General features: G+C 51.9%; 1 protein-coding gene across 5 annotated transcripts in view; it reads right to left on the reverse strand.

Annotated features, from left to right (window-relative positions):
• Positions 1-15467, reverse strand: part of KSR1 (kinase suppressor of ras 1) — a 150670-nt gene extending 135203 nt beyond the window's left edge. For 3 of the 5 annotated variants that reach the window (XM_036033372.1, XM_028521076.2, XM_036033374.1), the window contains exon 1: positions 14868-15465. In XM_036033372.1, the coding sequence (XP_035889265.1) occupies positions 14868-15095 (228 nt within the window). In that variant the 5' untranslated portion in view covers positions 15096-15465. Of the gene's footprint in view, positions 1-14867 lie in introns of all 5 variants that reach the window. The other 2 variants (XM_036033371.1, XM_036033373.1) reach the window with 2 other exon arrangements.
• Positions 15468-20464: the final 4997 nt, after the last annotated feature.

Genomic DNA, 20464 nt, shown 5'->3' on the forward strand with positions numbered 1-20464 from the left:
CCCATTTCACAGATGAGGAACTGTTGCTCAGACAGGTGAAGCAATCTGCCCCAAGACACATAGCTTAGCCAGGAAGAGAGGAAAGTAAGCACCCCCGCCAGCACCAGAACCTGCACTCTCACCCACTGCAGGGCCAGGTCTGCTCACCCTCTGGGCCTTTCATCAAAATACAGGAGCAGCCCGTGAACTCGCCGAGCTTTCCCAAGCAAGGCCCGGGACCCAAGCTGTGATCCAAATTGGGGAAAGAGGGCAGGAGCAGGGAGCCCAGGCAGTGGACCGAGCCTGGGAGTCCACCGCTGCTCCACCTCCCCTGGGGAACAGCAAGTCTGACTTCCAGAACACAAACACAGCCTAGTTTGGCAGCCACGGGGTGATGGGCCAGTCTGCTGTGACAAGTGGGACTGGGGCTTTGACAAGCTGGGTGCTAAGAAAACAAATCCTGCCAGACCAGGAAACTGCTCAAACCAAACAGGGCCAGAGAGGAAGTTTAGTTTAAGCTGTTAGATGCCCGAGACAAAGTCTGGTCATTTGAGGCCACCTAAGTCTTTTTCTAAGAATAGTCAAAAGCCCCTCTGGTTTTGGGGCCAAAGGTGGGGGGAAGGTGCAGAATAAACTCGTGCAAATGAGCCAGTTTCCATCAGAGACACGGCAACTCACGGCCCGCACAGCTGTCTGCACACAGGTACTGCGAGTAACGACGTCTTTAACTTTGGTTCCTTTTGTTCTTTTTTTTTTTTAAACTACTTCCTAAAACTCACAATTGTCAAAGATGCAGTTGCAAGACTGGCCCAGCACTTTGTCTCAAACGCTCACCTCTCCTCATAAACCACCAGGCCAACCACACAGAAAAAGTTTCCTGTCCTCTGAAAAGACAGTTTCCATTTGCTGATGGATTGATTCTTCCTTGCTGTTCAGTCCCCAAGGCCAGGGTGAGTCAGGGCCACCATGGGGAATCTCCCCAGTGACTTGTCACCTTCTTTCTCCTAAGATTTGCCACCGATATTCAAAACACAACCCGGCCTGCAAGCCCTCTCCTTTCTAACCAGAGGGCTTCAAAACAGAAGCCAAGTTACTTGAGACCGAATCAGATAGAAGCCTTTGCTCTGAAATGACAATCCCCTCCCCAGCCCCACCCAAGGATGCCTCTCTCCCGCCCTCCTCCTTCTCCAGAGGAGCCATCCACCCACCACACCTCCCCTCCGTTCTTCTGCAGACAGTCACCCGCCAGTCTGGACTCTAACACTCTGGTCATCTCATCCTGTTTACAACTTTGAGGTAACCCTGTGCAGATGGTGTAGAAAAGGGGACAGTTTTCAGACCCTTTTCCACACAGTACTATTTCTGCCAAAATGCCGAGCATTGCCAAATCCTTTTCTGACCTCCCTCTGCCAGGAAGAGACACAAGTTCAAGAAGATTTCTGAGGAGGGCAATGAAATGAACACAAATGTGAACTGAGACAATTCTGGATTTGCAAACCAGATCCACCACTTACTGTGACTTCAAGACTTATTTCCTCATCTGCAAAGTGGACTAATGAGGTTATCAGTACTGAGAGGCCAATGAAGAAATCTCCTGTAAGAAGTTGAACATGTTGCCCTGGCTGGTGTAGCTCAGTGGATTGAGCACTGGCCTATGAACCAAAAAGTCGCTGGTTCAATTCCCAGCCAGGGCACATGCTGGGTTGCAGGCCGGGTCCCCAGTTGGGGTGTGTGAGATTGATGTTTCTCTCACACACTGATGTTTCTCTCCCTCTCTTTCTCCCTCCCTTCCTCTCTCTCTGAAAATAAATGAATAAAATCTTTTAAAAAAAAGAAGTTGGACATGTTAGAACTGGGCAAGCCTACCTCAAGTCAGCTGTAGCTGAGGGAGGAGGGCACGGGGGCCCAAATGATTACGTTCCTAGAATCTGGCCTTCCCTGCCCAAGAAGCAAGCTAACCGTGGGCAAAGCTGTCCCAGCTCAGTGGCATCAGGGCACCCTGGGACTTAAGGATCACCTGGCCGCCTCCAAGCAAAGTGGCAGGCAGAGCCTTCCGGGCCCTGTGCCCGCACTGCCACGGGTCCCCGCTCACTGGTGAATGGATACATTCCAGGCTGTCCCAAAGTTGAGTATCTTGAAGCATCTGCTCAGTCCTCACACCCCTTCTTTGCCTCATCCTGAGAGAAGAAAATGATGAAAAGCACAATGTCCCCAAGTCTATATTCCCAACAAGAGTGACAAATTAGAGCCCCAGTTAGGAAAGATGAGGGCTGGGCAGAGTGGCTCGGCGAGAAGGGGGTTTCCCACACCTATTTCTCACTCTGGTTTCCCATAAGCGCTGCCTAGACACTCAGGCCTGCCACCAGCAGCCCCACTTCTGAGCTGGCAACCTCAGTCCCCTGGCAGAGGCCCAGGGACCCTCGCCGGCACGGAGGCCGGCCAGGCCTTACAGGAGAGAACGGAGTTTCAGTTACCACGGTGAAAGCTGGCAGCCTAGAGCACAACTTGGTTCAAATCAAGAAGCATTTCCCGAGTTCTTACACAGCTCAGGATGCAGAGATGAGTCAGCTGTGAAGGGCCCTCATTCACACCTCACCAGCACCTTCTATTGGTTTACTCATCTACAAACTCCCCTGCTAAGCTGACGTTCTCATTCACTCGTACATCCCAGAACAGTGCCTGGCACCAAGCTGGGGGGCAACACCTATTTGCTGAATTAGTGCACTCATCCCTTAACATGGCCCAACTTTAGGGAAACAGCCCCCAGCCCTCACCTACCTCCCTGACCGCATGGCAACCACAATCCTCAAGGACCACTGGCTCCCACCGAGCTCCGGGCACGCTGGCCCCTTCCCGGCCCTTGAACCCACGGGCTCATTCTGCCCGCCTCAGGGCTCCCACACAGGCCGTCCCTCTGCCTGGAGAGCCCCTCGCCCAGGTTTTCACAAGGCGGCGGCCTTCTCATCCTTTAAGACAGTTCAAATGCCACCTTCCCGAGGAAGGGGGCTTTCCTAACCACCCCATCTAAAGCAGCAACCTCCTCTCCAACCCCTGCTCTAACCTACTTACAGTCCTCATTTTCTCAGGCCACTCTCCTGTATATTCATTTGTTTTTCATCTTTCTCTTTCTGTTCAAGGAACCACTCTCTGTCTGTCATCTTCACTGCTCTTTTCTTCCAGCGCCCGAAGGAGAACAAGCCTGGCGCATTCAAGGACCAGGAAGGGGCGGTGTGTCTGGGGCACGATGGGGAGACACTCGACAGTCACGGAGGGAAGGGACAGACGAAACGAATAAACCGCAAATTCAAGGAGGGGAAATATTTCCACACTTTGAGTATCGTATCATTTTATTTGGCAATTATATCTCAATAAAGCTGTTTAAAAAAAAAAAAGATGGGAAATGACCAAACAAGGCCAAAGGAGGGGCGAGGGGAGAAAGGCACAGAGGCCAGTGGACTGAGAAGAAAACGGGAGGCGTTCGCCCAGGAGGCCCGAGTCTACGGCAGCCGCCAGTCCAAACAGGTACGACGGAGGCCAGCCCGGCCGCTGCCACCACAAAAAATACCCGTGCTCTTTGCCCCAGTAACTTCATCCTGGGGAACTGTCCCAAGGAAATGAATTCAGAATAGGAACAAAAGTAAAGAGGCGCCTGTGCGAAGATGATTCCAGTCTCATTGTTTACAACAGCAGAAACCTGGAAACAACCGAAATGTCCAACAGCAGGGGAAGCGCTCTGGCAAACCGCCACGTGCCCACTGGGCAGGACACCGCGCAGCAGTTCAGACGACCGAACGGAAGATAACAGAGAGACAGGAGCGAGTGCTTTCAGAGCAATGCTCCATGAGAGGGGTTAACAGTCTACAGGACTACCAAGGATTGTCCAGCACACGTTCCATCTCTCAGCAAGTCCCCACAAGAGTCTAAAATGAACCATTCTTATGCCCATTTAACTTTAGCTTTCTGAGGTCAGAAAGCTGAGAATCTCGCCCAAGGTCACAGAGCCAGCAAGAATAGAGTCACAATGTGAATGTGACATTCTCCACCCAGACGGAGCCCATGCACACCCTGAAGTCCTCACGGGGGCCCTCTGCGTCCTCTCCTATAATGACATCATAACTGTGTTTGGGAAGCCAACCTCAGAGATTGGATGCAGCTAGCAAGAAATGACACAGCACCAAGGCTGACTTGTAAGAATACAGCAGAAAGCAAAATAAAACGAACAAACAAAAACAACAGAGAAAACTACCTCTGCTGGGGGCAAGAGTCCACAGAGAAATGAGACAGAGTGGTGAGCCAGCCCAGGCTTCGGGAAGGACGGAGCAGAGCCGTGAGAACAACCATGAAGGGCAAGGAAGCCCCTCAGCGGGTGCTGGGTCCCAGGCCAAGGCTGGAACTGCCAAGACGAGGCTTGCAGGGAGCTCCTGGGGAACAGGGTCTGCCCACACTCCCCGACCCTTCTCCCAGGGCACATACAGTGGCACTCGATAAATGTTGGCTGAAATACACTCAATTCATGACATACGGATAAAGCAACGAAGACAGGCAGAAGAGGAGATGGTGGAGACTGAGAGAAAGGGCTAGAAATCAGGACTGTCGGAGCAGGGCCCCGGGGGGCTGGTGGCCAGCCTCCCTTGAACAGAGCATCTCAGTCTCAGGCGGGGCTGTAGGATGAGGAAGGTCATGCACCACTCCTCAACTCCGCCATCTGAGAAGGTTCAAGTGCAGCAGGAGACTCAGCTCACAGAATGTGATGGCCTTGCTGTCAGGAGCCAAAGTAAGCTTCAGGGGGGAGCTGAAGCAGTCATCCAGGGGAAAAGGTGTAGAGATTCCCTCCAGTCTGCTGGGGTAGACACAGCTCTGCCTGGGGACAGGCGGCTGGACCAGAAGACCTCCCAGGTCACTCTGACTCCCTGCGTCCAACTGCCCCGCACCACCTTTCTCAAAACCAGGCTTGCTGAGAGAACAAGCACCACAGATGACCAGGATCGGAAAGGAGCCTCATGACCCTGGTGGTGAGCAGAAAACCATCCAAGAGAAAGGCAGATGTCTGTGGGTGTGTTGGAGCCTGGGGCTGCCTGGGGCAGGGGAAGGGCCGGGCTGCAGACAAGGACTCCCCAGAAGCGAGGGGATCAGCACAAAGGGCTCCATGGGACCATTCTCTCTGCTTCTGTACATGCTGGGACATTTCCACAATAAAAAAAGATTTTTAATGTAAACTCAGACCTAGGCATTTCACCTAAGAATCACCAAGGTTTGGCCCTCTGCAGACAGACAAAGGTCACCAACCTTACAAAGAGTATGCTCTGCTAACCAATTTTCCAGCAGGGAGAAGTGGTTGCAAATGCAAGTCTAGCAGGACTGTCTGGGTTCAAGTCACAAATTAGTCTCTCCTATGCTGTATGACTCTGAGCAAGCAACTTGACCTCTCTGCACCTCCGTCCCTCCAACTGTAAAGTGGGGATAATGACAGAACCTCACTCCCAGGGTTGTTATGAGGAGTAAATACCCCATGAACTCCTAGTAAGGGGGCCAGGCATGGAGTAAGCTTGCAGTAAAAGCAAAAGTGAGCTATTGTGACACATCCATGTTGTAATAGGCATAAATATTCATTTCGGAAACCACAGGTCCATTTGACCAGTTATCTAGAGAAAATGAAAAGGCGTGGAACCAGCATTGTATTTCCGAGACCTCAGGCCGTGGCCGGGAGCACACTTCCAGGGCACCTAGAGTGCCCCGGCCAGCCCAGGCCTCCGCTGGCCCAGGGGCCGAGGGAGCTCCTCCTTTCAAAAAGCCAGCACCAGCAACAGGAAGCTGCTTCCTTTCCTTTCCATTCTGAGCCAGCATTTCCTTTTTTGTTTTAAAAAGCATTCCTTGTCTGCAGCCCAGCCCTTCCCCTGCCCCAGGCAGCCCCAGGCTCCAACACACCCACAGACATCTGCATTGCTCTTGGATGGTTTTCTGCCCACCACCGGGTTCATGAGGCTCCTTTCCGACCCCGAGTGAGCATGCCCTCGGCACCAGGCTAATGGCACATGGGGCTAGGAAGGGGCAGGACTCAAGGACTCCAGGATTACAGGACATGTGTGTTAAGAGCTCGCCTAGTGCCCAGAGCACACTGGGCCTCCCTTTGTGAAGGACCTCCCTCATGGAGAGGTAACCCTGAACGGCTGGTAAGTGTACAGGTCACCAGCCTCTTCGCAAGGCACCCAATTTACACTGGAACCTCAAATGAGAGCTCAGTATCACAAAAACAATAGTAGCTGAAACTAAGCCTACAATGGCTTGTCTCTTTCCCTCTTTGGGGCTTAAGGCAATATTTTCCCAGCTGTGTTCAGGTGGAAAAAAGATCCCTTGGACACACAGGTCTGGGAACGCTTGCTGCAGGGCTTCACAGAGCCTTCGAAACACAGATCTTCATCCTCAGAAATCTCTAGGAGGGCGGTGGCTGGTGCAGCACGGTCTCAACTGCTTGAAGCCTTCTTTCACAGCCGCATCTTGCTGAGGACAGTATGGGAAAGGCTGTATGCAGTCCTTTCAAGGGTCCCAGTCTGGGGGGCAGAGGATCCTCACGATAGTGACTACTGCATGAGAACACTCAGGTCGCTTTTTAAAATAGGGCCTGTGACGTTTTTTGTAGGCCGGCAGGACTGTGCACACCATGAGTGAAGCTAGTCCTGCTCGTCCATATCAAACCCAAACCCTACTTAACTGGCTAAATCGGGACTCAAAACCACCGGCGCCTTGCCGAAGAAAGTCCCACCACTCTATAAGCAGCTTCTGTCCTCAGCTTTGCATAAAGCAAAACTCCCCTGATCAGTGTTGCAGACTCAAGCCTACAATATGTGCTGCATGAGAAGCTGTATTTCCTAGCCCTGCCTAGGCTATCCCACACACTGCACTATGCTTTCTCCCCCACCCCCCTTTTTTTTTTTATTTTAAACACAAGTCTTATTTCATTTTTGCCATTGTTCCGAAGATGGGAAAATGAAAGAGGGGAGAAAAACAGCAAGCCGACAGGATGACTTCAGCGCCACGACACTGAAGGGCCACCCACCAGTTAAAACACACTGCTGTCCACCAAGACCAGGACAACAAATACAGACTTACACAAACATACAGGTTTCGATTCCAAGTGGTGGCAGCCTGAATGAAGACTTTTTCAATGTGGATGAGAAACAGTCATGCCCGGGAGTAAATGACAAAGTATTTTGAATCCCAGAGTACACCCCGCATCTCCAGCTGGGGCCCGGGGTAGGGGAGCAAGCCAAGAAGAACACAAAGACACTAGATCTGGGCTGTATCTTCTAGAAGCAACAGTAAGCTATTTATAACAATATCCTGACGTTAAAACCAACAGCAATGCATTGTGGTAGACAATGCAACACCCGTACAAACTTAAGGCAAACACTGGGCCCTAAAGGTTCACCCACACAAGTCCCTGGGATGAGAAGCCCTCGAAAGCCAGGTTTGGTTCAAGGGCTCAGAGAGTTCATTCGGGCTGAGCCAGCCCACTGGGTGGACTGGCTTTCAAAACAGCCCCCACCCACAAGACACCCCACATTGCCCTCCAGTCCACAGGATCCCTAAGGCATTCATATGGGGCCGGGAATGTGAACCCTTTTGCTTCCTCTTGCAGGAAACTCCTTGAGGCCAAGGTCCGACCCCTCACACAGGAGGGCAGAACAGCAGGCTGCTGCTTGCTCTCAGGTCTGATTCCTGCTAAGTGCTCCTTCCTGAACCACCCATCTCTTCCCCACTCTTTGTTCAGGTTATTCCCTAACACGTATTCCTGGTGACTCGCTTCCCCTTTGGGCCTTTACTTCCCTCACCCCCAGAGAGGACTGCACCAATGGAAGTCCCAAGATCCTCTGCAGCCCTCTTAGGAATCTAGGACTCTACTAAATCAACCTTAAAATTGAGGCACCCCAAATCACTCTCTGATCAATATTCATGGTTGGTGATGAAACCCAGGCTTTTCAGTGAGGTGTCGTTCTTGAGCCTCAAGTGAGGAAGACCTCAACATTTGGCTGTGCTTTGCCTGGAGGGGACCAGTCCCTGAACACAAAGAGCCTGGCATCTACCTGTCCTTACCCCACTATCTTGGAGCAAGGAAAGGACCCTCTCTTAATTGGTCAACCCCTGGGCCCCCCTGTGCTACAGGCAACCACAAAACTAGAACCCACAATCCTTGACACATAACCCAGACCCTCAGCCACAAAGGCTGTGTCCTGTCTCCTGTTTACACAGGGTGGACACAGATGCAGTGGCAAAGGGGAAAATGCATAAAGGCTGTCATTTTATACATTCTGGCATTCCTAATGGGGAGGTGGGAACATAGTAGACCCTAAAGATTCTAAAGAATAGGACCGACGTTAAATGCGTTCACACACTTTGACCCAGCAAATTCCACTTCTAGGGGTGCATCCATGCACTTGCAGCAACACTCGGCTGCCGCCTGAACAGCGGACAGTGGAGAGCAGCTGGTTCCGTGAGCGTGCGGTCTGACCACACGAGGCAGCCGCTGAGCGGTGACACGTGTCTGCGGCGCTGCTGTAGACAGAAGACAGGTAGAAGGCAAGGCACAAGGTAAGCACGTACATTTGTATGCAAATGCAGAGGGTAAAAACACTGGAAGAATACATACAAAATGGTCAAATGAATTAACTCTGGAAAAACGAAGACATTCCTGTGAGGCCTAACATTCCAAAGGTGTAGAGATTACCTCCCAGAAACCAGAAACTGAAGACAAAGGTCAGACCTTTTATGGAGCAAGTGTAAGATCTTCACTACACGAGGGTCATACCAGTTGGAAATGAAGGACCCCAGATGGCAGAGCCATGCACAGGAGTCCCTCTCACTGAGTCTCTGTTTGGGGGACAGTTACTAGGACAGCTGCCTGACCCAAACCAGGCTGTGACATGGCAGAGAAACAAGCTTTTACTTTGGCCTTTTAAGCAACAGATTGAGAACGGGAACACCTGGATTAAATTCCCAGACCTACAGTAACTGGAGAGCTTCGTGACGTTGTATTATGTCAATCAGTCAACAAATGTCTTGCCATTTAAAGAAAAAAATCTGAGTAAAATGTGCCAGTGATCTACATATTTTGCAAACCTAGTTTAATGTTATATAGATATTTCTCAGGAGCACATTAAATATTAGCTACCAGGGAAAAAAGATTAACTCAAGAGAGGTAGCATTATGGGTGATTTTATTTTCTTTTATTCCTCTGTATTTTCTTTTTTATAGTGAGCATATATCATTATGTGTACTTTATAATATTTTAATAAAAGCAGAAAGTTAAAAAATACACAGCTAACCAGAGGAGTTATTCAAAAAGAATAAGGCGGGCATCCATTAAAAAAATTACAAGTAACTTGATTTCTGGGCAGCTTCTCGTTTCTCAGAATGAGACCGGCACCGAGGGGGCTGCGTCACCCCGCCGACAGAGACCTGTCTGTGAGGGTGCACGCGGCTGCCCCTGGGGGAAGCAGCCCCAAGCCTGAGCTCGCAGACGGCACAGCCCTGGTGGCGACCAGCAGGCCCAGTCATCTGGCATGGATCCAAGCGCCCCAGGGCAGGCTCTTTTTGTTCTTAGCCACTTCCTTGGGCTCAGGAGCTAGGACCCTGACCCAAATCCCCACCATGGTGTCTAGAGGTACTTGGGAGGGTCAGAACGCTGGGTCTGAAGGCCAGTCAACAGCCCAGCTTCCACCACCTGCCAACTCAGTCTCTGAATCCCTCCGAGCCACCATGTCCCTATCTGCAACATGGGGATAAAACCTCATAGGCTCCTTGTGAGTGTTAAATGGGGCGACATACGCCACGAGCCTAGTGGAGTGCTCAGCACAGAAGAGGTGACCGAGCAGAACATCTCTTGTGCCTCATCTGCCTTTACTATGCACAAAAGTTATTCCCATCACCCCAAAGGCACCTGTGAAGCTTTCCCTCTGAGCTGAGCGAAGGAAAAGACTCTACCCAGTCTATTCTGAAAGGATGTCACCCTTGTTAAAAAGCAATGCTTACGTAGACTTGGCCAGACTTTGTTAACCTCCGCCTACTGTGGCAGACACTGCCCCCAAGGACCAGGGCCTCTGCAGTCCTTCTCCACACCACAGCCAGCAAGCAGCGCCAGTATGCCTGGTGGGGGTAGGGGTGGGGAGCTGGTACAGCGTTCCTGGATTGTGAGCCAACCCAGAGGAGAAGGAGCTTTCACATCACTGTCCCTGGGCTCCTGGCAGTCACACCAGCCTGGGCTGCAGATCTCATAACACCTCCCTCCAACACCACCCAGCCCTCCCCAGTCTCAGGGAAACCGCCTGTCCCTCTCCCGCACCTGCACCTCCGAGGTATGCTGATGGCAAGTTTCATCAACGAAAACGTTCTCAAAGCGAAAGCTGACACCAAGGGGACCATACCCCAGCTCTGCACCCCTTCAGGGATGGCAGGAGTTAAAACCTCCAGTAGTAGTTGAAACTAGGATGATGGAGCAGAAGCAGAGAAAGGCCGTACTGGAGGCAGCAGCTGGGTGAGGAAAGGAAAACCAGGTTTCGCACTCAGTTCTGCCAGGGACCTGTGACTTGGGACAAGTCACCAAGACTGGGAGTATTTCTCATAAAACAAGGAGGCTGGACCGGCCAATCCTCCCGGCACATTCCCAATTCCTAAGCACTCTTAGCAAGCCAGAATATGGCAGTTGCTACTGTTTGCCCACCTGGCTGCCCCATTAGATTAAAAGTGTCCCCAGAGACCTAGAGACCATCCTCACTATTTCAAAATCCTTGCCAGGGTGGCTGTTGCTAGGAGCTCAGCAGGCAAACCAGTAACGACAGGTGTGTCGAGTGACTGCATCTCCATGACCACCCCAACGACCTGCTCTGTGAGGAATAATGGCACCCTTTCCCCTCCCCAGCAGTTCCACTACCCAGAGGATCTGGGGAGCAGGGGGAGGGGAACACAGGAGGAGCTCAGGTCTCCCATACAGCACAGTTCGGACCTTAGCCACAGTGTGGCTGAGTGAAGGTCAAGCCTCCCTGACCTTCCCAGCAGTGACTGGTCCCCCAGGTGCCTCCTAGCAACTTCTCCAGAAGTGGCCAGCTCCCCAATGTCCCCTTCCCAGCAAAGCCAATGGGAAAGGTCCTTTGGGGACCCTTTCTCCAGGTCACCCTTTTTAGGAGAGACTTTTCTCCAGGAGAGCACAAAGTGGGGAGACTCCGTGTGCCAGGCCTGTCTCTGAAAAGTACTAGAAGGCAGGAAAGGGCCCATTTGCAGTGTCCACAAAACACGAATCTTCGTGAGGTGCCGCTCTCTTCGCCTCCAGTGCCCAGCGCAGATGCGGCCCGAAGAGGGTGACTGCATGAGGGAGTGAACTGGTGTGGGGCTCCAGGCTGTGCGCACATCCGGGGAATGAGAACATTCCATCCTGCCTCAGTGGGTTTCTCAGACCCCGTCGGAGGCTCTGATGGGGATGGGGCACCAGGCTCTGCGGGGATGAAGTAGCCTCACAACTTCCATCCGCAGATCCAGACTCTGGGTGCGGATTTCATCTCCTCCCCCATCCCATGTAGAGAAAACCAAGTGTGTGACAAACACTGGTGGATTTCCAGGAACTCTCTTCAGGCTCAGGAGGGCCCAGCACACGAGCAAACAGGTAGGAGGCAAAAATTAAACCTTGGCTCCTGCTACTCTTTTAGATCCAAGCTGGACCATGACATGGAGAAAGTCATCACAAGTGGCTAGACACGCTGACCCCGCATACCATCACAATCTGCAATCTCAGCTCCAGCAGCTGGGCCGAGCATCGGGGACGTGCAGGGGCATCTCATGTGCTGTTTCTCCCACTGAGTGCTTGCTTAGTAAGGGTCAGAGTGGGCTGGGGTTCCTAAAGACTCTGGGAGAAGTCTGGCGTGGTTGCATAAGCCAAGCCCTCTGGTCAATCCCTTCTTCAAAAGCCAGGAATCCAATGTTGCAAGCACTGCCTCTGGAGGCCCTGCCCTGGAATGTGAGAGGAGACTGCAGAACAGGAAAGAAAACCAGCCTGGATATCACCATGGTCCCACGTGACCTCACCACATGCTGCTGGGATGGTTTCCTGGCCTGTGTCACCCACCTCTGGGAAGTAAGAGCTAGAGAAGAAGCTTCTCTAGCTAGAGAAGAAGCTTCGCCTAAAGGTGACCTGTGGTATGAATGCCATTGGACCCTCACGAGGAAAAGTTTGTAAGGAGAATCTCTTAATAGGAAGAAGATGAACTTACAGACTCACAACAACACTACAGGTTTAAGCAGTCTCATTCCCATTGTACAGATGGGGATGCCTGAGGTTCAGACATAATGGGACTTGCCCAAGGTCACGTGACAGAACCTGGACCCAAAATCAAAGCCATGGGCTTTCCCATCTGTGCCACTGCCCCCATCATCAGGCTTCTTAGAGTAATGAACTTCCCCGCTATTTTATCACTTTAGTAAATCTGGACTTTGGAACCATTCTTAGGCAGGAAATAATTTTTTAAATTTTTCTTATTAGTCTTTTTTAAAAATTGAACGTATTGGGGTAACACTTATTGTTTAATAACATAAATTTCAGGGGTATGACTTTAGAGTACAACATCTGTATGCTCTACGATGTGTTCACCACCCGTGTCACCTTGTATTTGACCTACTTTCCCCTCTTGGTCCACCCCTCCTCTCTGGTAACCGCCATTCCCTTGTATCTATGAGTTTGGTCTTTTGTTTACTAAACAGGGATATTCTCAAACACGGGTATGTATAACAAACACTGATTCACCCCATCTGGGGCCCCTTCACTGGACCACAGAAGTCTACGGAGATCCACTCCAGCCTCCCTGTTTGGGTGAGGAAGCTGAGGCCTCTGGGATAAAGTGATTCAAGCAAATCAGCTCCTGAGGTCTAAATTCCCATCCTCCCTAACAACTGAAGTCCACCTTTTCATGAAACAGGGCGGACCTGAATCCACAAGACATTGGAGACGACAGGGAGCTGGGTACTGGTTTCCAGGCTACCCTGCAAATCCCTTTCAGGCTTTGGGATGGGTTTCTGGCTGCTCAGTTGGATCAGCCAATAAACCAGCTCAGAGACGCACAGAGCTGGATGCCCTGTGGTGTCATCACGTCACACCTGGGTTAACAGGAGTGACTCTGAAAGTCAGGGCACCAAGAGGGCGAAGCGCCAGTTCCAGAGAATGAACAGCAAATGGTGCTCCAGTATCCACGCTGTGAACCGGGAGCACTTCGGAGCAGCAATGGGGGCAATCCTGGAGAGGCCAGCACGGGGCACATTCTCCCATTCCAACAGCCCCACAGTTCAACCAGACACAGGCGGCTGGACAAGAACCCTCCCCTCCCAGAACTAAGCCACATAGGCCCCCTATTGTGTCGCTTCAAAAACCGAACTTCGCTGGGCAAAAACACACTTAGCTGTCTGTGTTCAAGACAGCAGTGTCTCTGGCCACTTGGAAAACAGCAGCATGTCTGCAGAAGGAGCAGTTGTGTGGGGTATTGTTGGTCGGTTTGTTTTTTAAGCAAAGCCCCGGTCAGCACTGCTATAGCAACTGTAACAAAAATAATAATAGCCAGCAGTGATTGGAAGCTTCCAATGTTCCTTCCAATGTTTTATAGCTTTGAAAAAAATAAAACTGAAGGAGAGAAGTCACCCCCAAGCATTTTGGATCAAACAGGGATTCAGGTTTACAGCATGCAGAGGATTGGGTCTTGTAATAATTACAACAAATCACCACTGGCCCTATGACAGTTGGCAGAGGCAATGAGCAATAAAGGGAGGGAGGGGGCCTGGATGAGAAATTAAGATTCTAACAAAACAAAACATTTCCAGATCTGCAGAAGGCCAGATGCATCAAGGCAAGGTGGAGCCCCTTCTTCAAGTCGGAGTTAGCGATTACTAACTGGTCTGTGGATTCCACAGCCTTCCCAGCTTCTGGACAAAAAAGCAAGTTGGGAATACACTAGTTTCCCTCTATTGTGTACGGGGGAGGGGGATCTCCTCATGCTTCGGAGAACCCAACACTTTTAGCTGCTTCTTCCAAATTGTGTTAATACTGCACTTCCCAGCTATAATTTGAGAGAGGAGGGCAAGCATATCTTATTTCTTCTTTACACTGGAGGCTGTCTCCACCAGAAGCCCTTAAATAGTGTCATCTTCACACCAAAGGCTAGTTCCCCAGCAAAATCCTTCCTAAAGCAAAATCCAATGTTTGAGGGGAGTCCGTGGGTAATTACATTTTGAGCAGTGAAACGCTGTGGCAGAGAGAAAGGAAAGCACCAAATGCCTGGAGAGAAAAATGCAGTTTCAGCAAACACTTTTTGAAAAGCAGCACACAAGAACCTGGAGGAAAGAAAAGCAATGGACAAGACAGTGTCTGGGGTGTGAGGCGAAAGCAGACAACGACGGGCCTCTGTTCACACTTCAGGGGGACCTCCCCCTGCCCCGTCACCCCAGCCCACGGCTGCTCTGCTCAGTCACACAGGGAAAAGTCCAGCGTGTGACTCAGTGGGAGCATGAATTCTGCGGCCAGGCAAGCTGGAAATGGGGTTGGGGCGGAGGTGAAGAGGCAAGGGCTGTCTGCGCGCAGCCCACCCCGCCCATCGCTCAGGTCCCAGTTCCCACCCCGCCCCTCCCCGCAAAGCCCGCCCAAGGTGAGGGGCTGGTCCTGGGTCCTCAACCTGCCGCATCACCGAACCCAGGAAGGAGGCGGTCGACCAGGCTTCAAACAGGGCGACCCAGGCTTAAGGACGCAAGTAAAGGTGTGGACAGGAGCATAAAGCGAGCTATTAGGGGCCGCTACCCGGGCCGTCCACCCCTGCATCCTCGGGCCCAGCCCAGGTCCCTGACCCTCCGCGCCGCGGCAGCCTTACCTCCAGGGTCCGGATCTCCTGCTGGGTGAGGTCGTTGGACACCGCGCACTTCGTGCGCAGCCCGCGCAGGCTGCCGATGGAGATATCGATGAGCTTCTGGAGCTGCCCGCACTGCTGCAGCGCCCTGCTTGCCGCGGCTCCGGCGCCCCTCTCCGCGGCCGCCGCGACCCCCCCGCCGCTGCCTTCCTTCTCTCCCATTGCCGCCGCACGCCGTGCCGCTCTATCCATGCCTCGGCATCGGTGCCGCAGGGTGGCTGAGGCGGGGAGCCCGGGGACGCGGGCTCGGAAGGGAATTTCGGAGCCGGGAGGGCCGCACGAGGAGCGCCCCTCGGTGCTGCTGGAGATGGGACGCGAGTGGAGCCGGCAACCGAGCCCGCTGCTCCCGCCCGCCCAGCCGCCGCAGCAAAGCGAAAGCCGCGGCGACCCGACGGCTGCGGCTCTCAGAGCCTTTAAGTGGCAGCAGGGGCCGGGTCAGGGCAGCTGGGCATGCTGGGATTTGTAGTCCCAGCTGTGCACCTGCCTCCCGGCCCGCGCCTTCGGAACCCTGGCCCAAGCCCTACGCCTAGCGCCCGGCGGTCCCGGCCTTTCCCTCTGCGGTGGACGCTGACGGTGCGGGAGCCACCGCCTCTGAGTCCCGGGAGTGGCTGCTCCGCGCAGACTCCACCCACGGGCGCCCAGAGCCAGGGAGCCTTGTCTCCCCGCCCACCCCAGTGCCCCACACCCGCCTCCAGCCTAAGGGCTTCCCGCGACCCCCGGATGGGGCGGGGCAGGGGTCGGGTCCCCTTTGGAACGGAGGAGTGTTTGCATCCAGCCATTCCTCAGCCGCAGCCAAACCCTGGAAGATGGGGACAGTTGAGGTTCCAGAATTTCTGTGTGAGTTTTAGGGGCCGCCATCTAGTGGGAAGGGGCCTTAAGTGCTTGTGCTGTAGCAGGTTCTCAAAGCACTGGACTCCCGATTGTTCATGCCCAAGGAAATAATTGCTCAGGCATGGAGAAAGACTGAAGGGCTTTCTTCTGGACCCTTTTCACTCACCAAAATAAGTGTACCATCCCTCTGCCACCCCAAACCAGCCATACAGCCCGAATTCTTGGGGCGGCACACTGATTTGTCCTGCATTTAGGAGAGCTCTAGAGACAACCAACGCCTGGTTTTAAATTCAGTCTCTAGTGCAGCCTAGCTGTGTGACTATGGGCAAAGTTGGCTGTCTCCAAACGTCTGAGTTTCCCATCAGCAAAACTGGGGCGGTAACAGTACCTATCTCATAGGGACCACGTGAAGAACTAGGTTAGCCCTGGCCGGTGTGGTTCCGTTGGTTGAGAATTGTCCCGCAAAGCGAAGGGTCGCGGGTTGGATTCCCAGTCAGGGCACATGCCTGGGTTGCATGCCTGGTCCCCGTTGGGGCACGTACGAGAGGCAACCTATGGATGTTTCTCTCTCTCCCTTCCTCTCTCTCTAAAAATAAATTTTTAAGTATTTTTTTTAAATATCTTTTAAAAAAATGAGTTCATGTATATACAAAACCTAGATTGATTACTGTCACATGTAGTCACTGAATAAATGTTAGCAATTGTTACCATCCAACCTTAGATCTCCAAACACGGCTGGAGACCAGAGCAGTGGGCGTGAGGGCAGTGTTGCCCCTGGACTGGCAGCCTTTCCTGCCTCAGCATTCAGACCCCATCCCATCCCCACCCCACCCCACCCCTCCCACCTCCTACCAGTTCACACTGCTCTGTTTCTCTGGCTAAACTGAAAAGCCAAGCCACCAATCTAAGCTCCCACACATCCAGACTTCCAACAAGAAGAAATATCCCTCCTCAGAATTAGTTTCTCTTGTAGGCTCCTCAGCTGCCTAAATGGCTGGCTAAATTATCTTTGTAGCCTCTTCAGAGAGCCAAATACAGTGCCTGGCACACAGTAGGAACTCCATAAAGTAGTACAACCCATTTCACAAGTTCTCCAGGTGTGCCACGTTTCTGTTTCTCTTGGGCCAGCTTAATAGTTTCCCTCTCTCTTCACCTTTTTTTTTTTTTTTTTTTAAGAATAAGGATTGGACAGGAGGTAGGGTCCCAGCATTATATTTTGTCCTAAATTGCACATAGAGTCAGTAGTGGCTGGCAGTTTATATCACACCTTCCTTTAATGTCATTTGAAATGTTAAACTAAATTACATATTAGGTCTGAAAGACAAAACCATCATAACTTTAAAGTGTGCTTTTGCAAACTAACCCCTCCTCTGGAGATTTTCTGAAACACAGGGGTCTTCCTCCCCAATGCCTGACCCTCCCCACTAAGAATCACTGATCCAATTATCACTTAATTTGTCACAGGACCCTCTGTGCTGTATCTATTAAGCCCGCCTACCCTTACTGTTCCCTTAACCCCCACCCCACCCCCATGCTGCAGAGTGATAACGGCCCTGAGAGAGGAACTGCTCGACCCAGTTCTCAGCCCTGACGGTGGGCCAGTGTCTCCTGCAGGGCTCCGTACCGCACACAGCGGACTGGACCCCACCCCCAGGGTTTCCTGTTCGGTAAGTTGAGGACAAGGCTGGAGAATTCGTGTTCCAGCAGGCTCTCAAGTGATACTGATGCTGCAGATCTAGGGGCCGAACTTTAAGAAGCCTTGGCGCAGAGGAAGGTCAGGTATGCAGGTCCACAGCGCAGCCTGGCTGGTGTAGAACCTGCAGTTGTTCAGTAGCCAGAGCTGCCAGGCTTGAGCGACTGACTCACTCTAACTCAATTCACAAGAGATTTCCTGCTTAAGTGCCTATTTATGCATTTCCATCAAGCTTGTGATTGCCGTGGGGGCCTGGTCAACACATTTTCCCCCAGGGCCGCTTGATGTGGGAAGCCATATCCTGAGAGGACAACTGCCAGCCTGTGGCATCCACACCTCACATGCCACCATGGCGATGGTATCGGGGCTGGAGACTGGACAAGCCTCAGCTCCCTGGCTGCCCTCCTGCCAGGGTCCATGCAGCTGTGCCTCTTCTGTGGACACAGTCTTCCTTCTGGATTCTTGGAAGCATTCAGTAAGCCACAGCCCTCCTTCCCGCTCCATCTCAAACGCGCTACAGCCTTGCCGACTGGGTTTGGGTGTCCCGGCAGCCACGTATTTACAGAACTGCCTCTGAGAGATGCAGAAAGCAAAGATGTTTAAATAACCCCATTCATGCATCCTTTTGACATTCAACATTAACGAATAAGAATTCATTAAGTATCTAGTTATGCAGCAGACCTCTGTGTTCTGGACTCTGAGAAGACAGGAGTGAATTTATATTCAAGTAAGAGAAGTCGGACAAGTAGAATGCACGGGATACTGGGTGGTCACAGGCAGAGCAATCGTGGGGAAGGGGGACAGGAAGTGCAGCGTTCGCAACCCTCAGTAGAGCTGTGTTAGGGAGTGGGGTTTGAGGCTCTGTTCCTGAACTGCTGTCTGACCTTGGACCAGTCTTCTCATCTCGTAGTCCCTCTCCTCACCTACAAGATGGCAATTATATGTTTGAGGGTGAACGCAGGTGATGATGCAAAGTGATGGTCACAAAGTAAGAGTTCGACGTATTTCTTTTTATTTATTTGATAAATACCTACCATGTGCCAGGTACTTCCTTAACTCATTTAACTAATGTTATTTACTTTCCTCCTCCCACCCCTTCCAGAGTGTGTCTGTTCTGGAATAGGTGAATTCATCTGTTCTGTGCTGATTCTTAGGGCCAACTTCAGCTCCAGGCTCTTAAGGCTTCCTATGGCCCCTCAGTACAGAAAGTTTGCTCCTTCTCTCCTTCCTCCCCTCGGCCTCAGACACCTGCAGTATTGTCACTCTAAGCCTTCCTGGTGTGGACTCCCCTGCGTGGCTCTCAGCACCACAGTAGCTATGCAGGCTTGTTTGTGTTTGTGCCTCATGCTTTGCAAACATAGAAAGAGCACGTGCCGTGGGCCAGGCTCCAGGACAGGCCCAGAGGAAAGGAAACCAAGTCTGTATTCACATGGAACAAGCATGAGTAGAGACAGAAAGGTAAGAAGTCAACAAATACAGCACCAAAATGAATTCAGAGGATGATAAGAACTATGAAGGGGGGAAAGCAAATAGTAATCGCAAATTCCCAGGAGATAAGGTGCTTTATGAGAGGAAGCGGTCAGAGAAGTACTCTCTGACTGATCATTGAACTAAGATCTAAATAATGAAGAGGAGCAAGCCCTGGGGACCTCCAGAAAGGGGCATTTGAGGCGATGGGAACACCACGTGCAAGGGGCCTGAGGCAGGGACGACTCGGCACGCTCCAGGAACCGAATGAAAGCCAGCGTGGCCACAAAGTGGTGAGACAGAACGGGGACTGGAGATGACGTGGAATTGCTGGGCCAGGGCCAGATAAAGTGGGGCATGGGCAGGAAGTCTGAATTTTTTTTTCTAAATCCGAGATTGCTGCATTGCCTGGGAGCTTGTTAGAAATGCAGCGTCTCACACCTCATCCCAGATCAACTGAATCTTGGATTTTAGCAAGATCACCTTATGACTTGAATATATGTTCAAGTTTTAGAAGCAGAGCTCTCGAAGTACATGGAAAGAAAGCTACACTCCTTGCCAGAGAAGTGTTTTTAAAAGATCCGTCCGGCCACCATGTGGAGAGTGGATGGTGAAGAGAGGTAAGGCAGGGACAGGGGCCCGGTTTCTAGGATGGCTGCTGTGGCCAAGGCCAGGAGCAGGAGCAGGAGCAGGAGGAGGGTGGGAGAGGAGGCGATGGCGAAAGAAGGGGGGTGGAGGACGAGTGTGGAGACAGCCAACAGGACAAGCCAATGGGTTGAAAGTGAAAGGGAGAAAGAAATGATTTTAGCCATCCTGGCCTTATTGCCCCCACTCCTCCAAAGGTGAAGCAGGGCGCTGTGGGAGGAGCCCTACCCCGCAGTCAGGTGTGGCCACAACCTCATGTGCTGCACTCGCTCCCCTGAATTCCCACCTCCACCCCGCAGCGTCGCCTCAGTACTCAGCAGGTTTCTCTCACAACCCAAGACGGTGCAAGGAAGCTTTGGTTCCCGGGATTTCACCTTCAGTTAAATTGTCCAAGAAAGGCATGGAGTCACCCTGGAGAGATGCACTGTGCTAGACTAAGAATAGAGCAGTAAATGGTACAGACTTTATAGCTTACAAAAGACTTTGGTTTGAGCTCACAGTAACCTCTTATCTTCCTAAGACCCTTCTCATGGTGCTCACCAGATAGAAAATGCCTTGGGCTCCCCTTTGACCCCAGAGTGCTGCATGAGTTCCTCATTGAGGCCCTTCATTCCTGGGCCCTGCCAGCACTTCCAAGCACTTTTGCTACTCAAGGCTTTTTTTTACTATTTTATTTTTAGGGAGGGAAGGAGAAAAAGAGGGAGAGAAACATCAATGTGTGGTTGCCTCTCTCACGCCCCCCACTGGGGACCCAGCCCAAAACCCAGGCACATGCCTCAACTGGGAATCGAACCAGCGACCATTTGCTTCACAGTCTGGCACTCAATCCACTGAACCGCTCTAGCCAGGGCTACTCAAGGCTTTTTTGAGTCCATGTCCCAGTTTAAAAATCTGATGAAAACCAAAGGTGTCACTCCAGAAAAGA

The sequence above is a fragment of the Phyllostomus discolor genome, chromosome 8 (genome assembly GCF_004126475.2).
Source record: "Phyllostomus discolor isolate MPI-MPIP mPhyDis1 chromosome 8, mPhyDis1.pri.v3, whole genome shotgun sequence".
NCBI lineage: Eukaryota > Metazoa > Chordata > Mammalia > Chiroptera > Phyllostomidae > Phyllostomus > Phyllostomus discolor.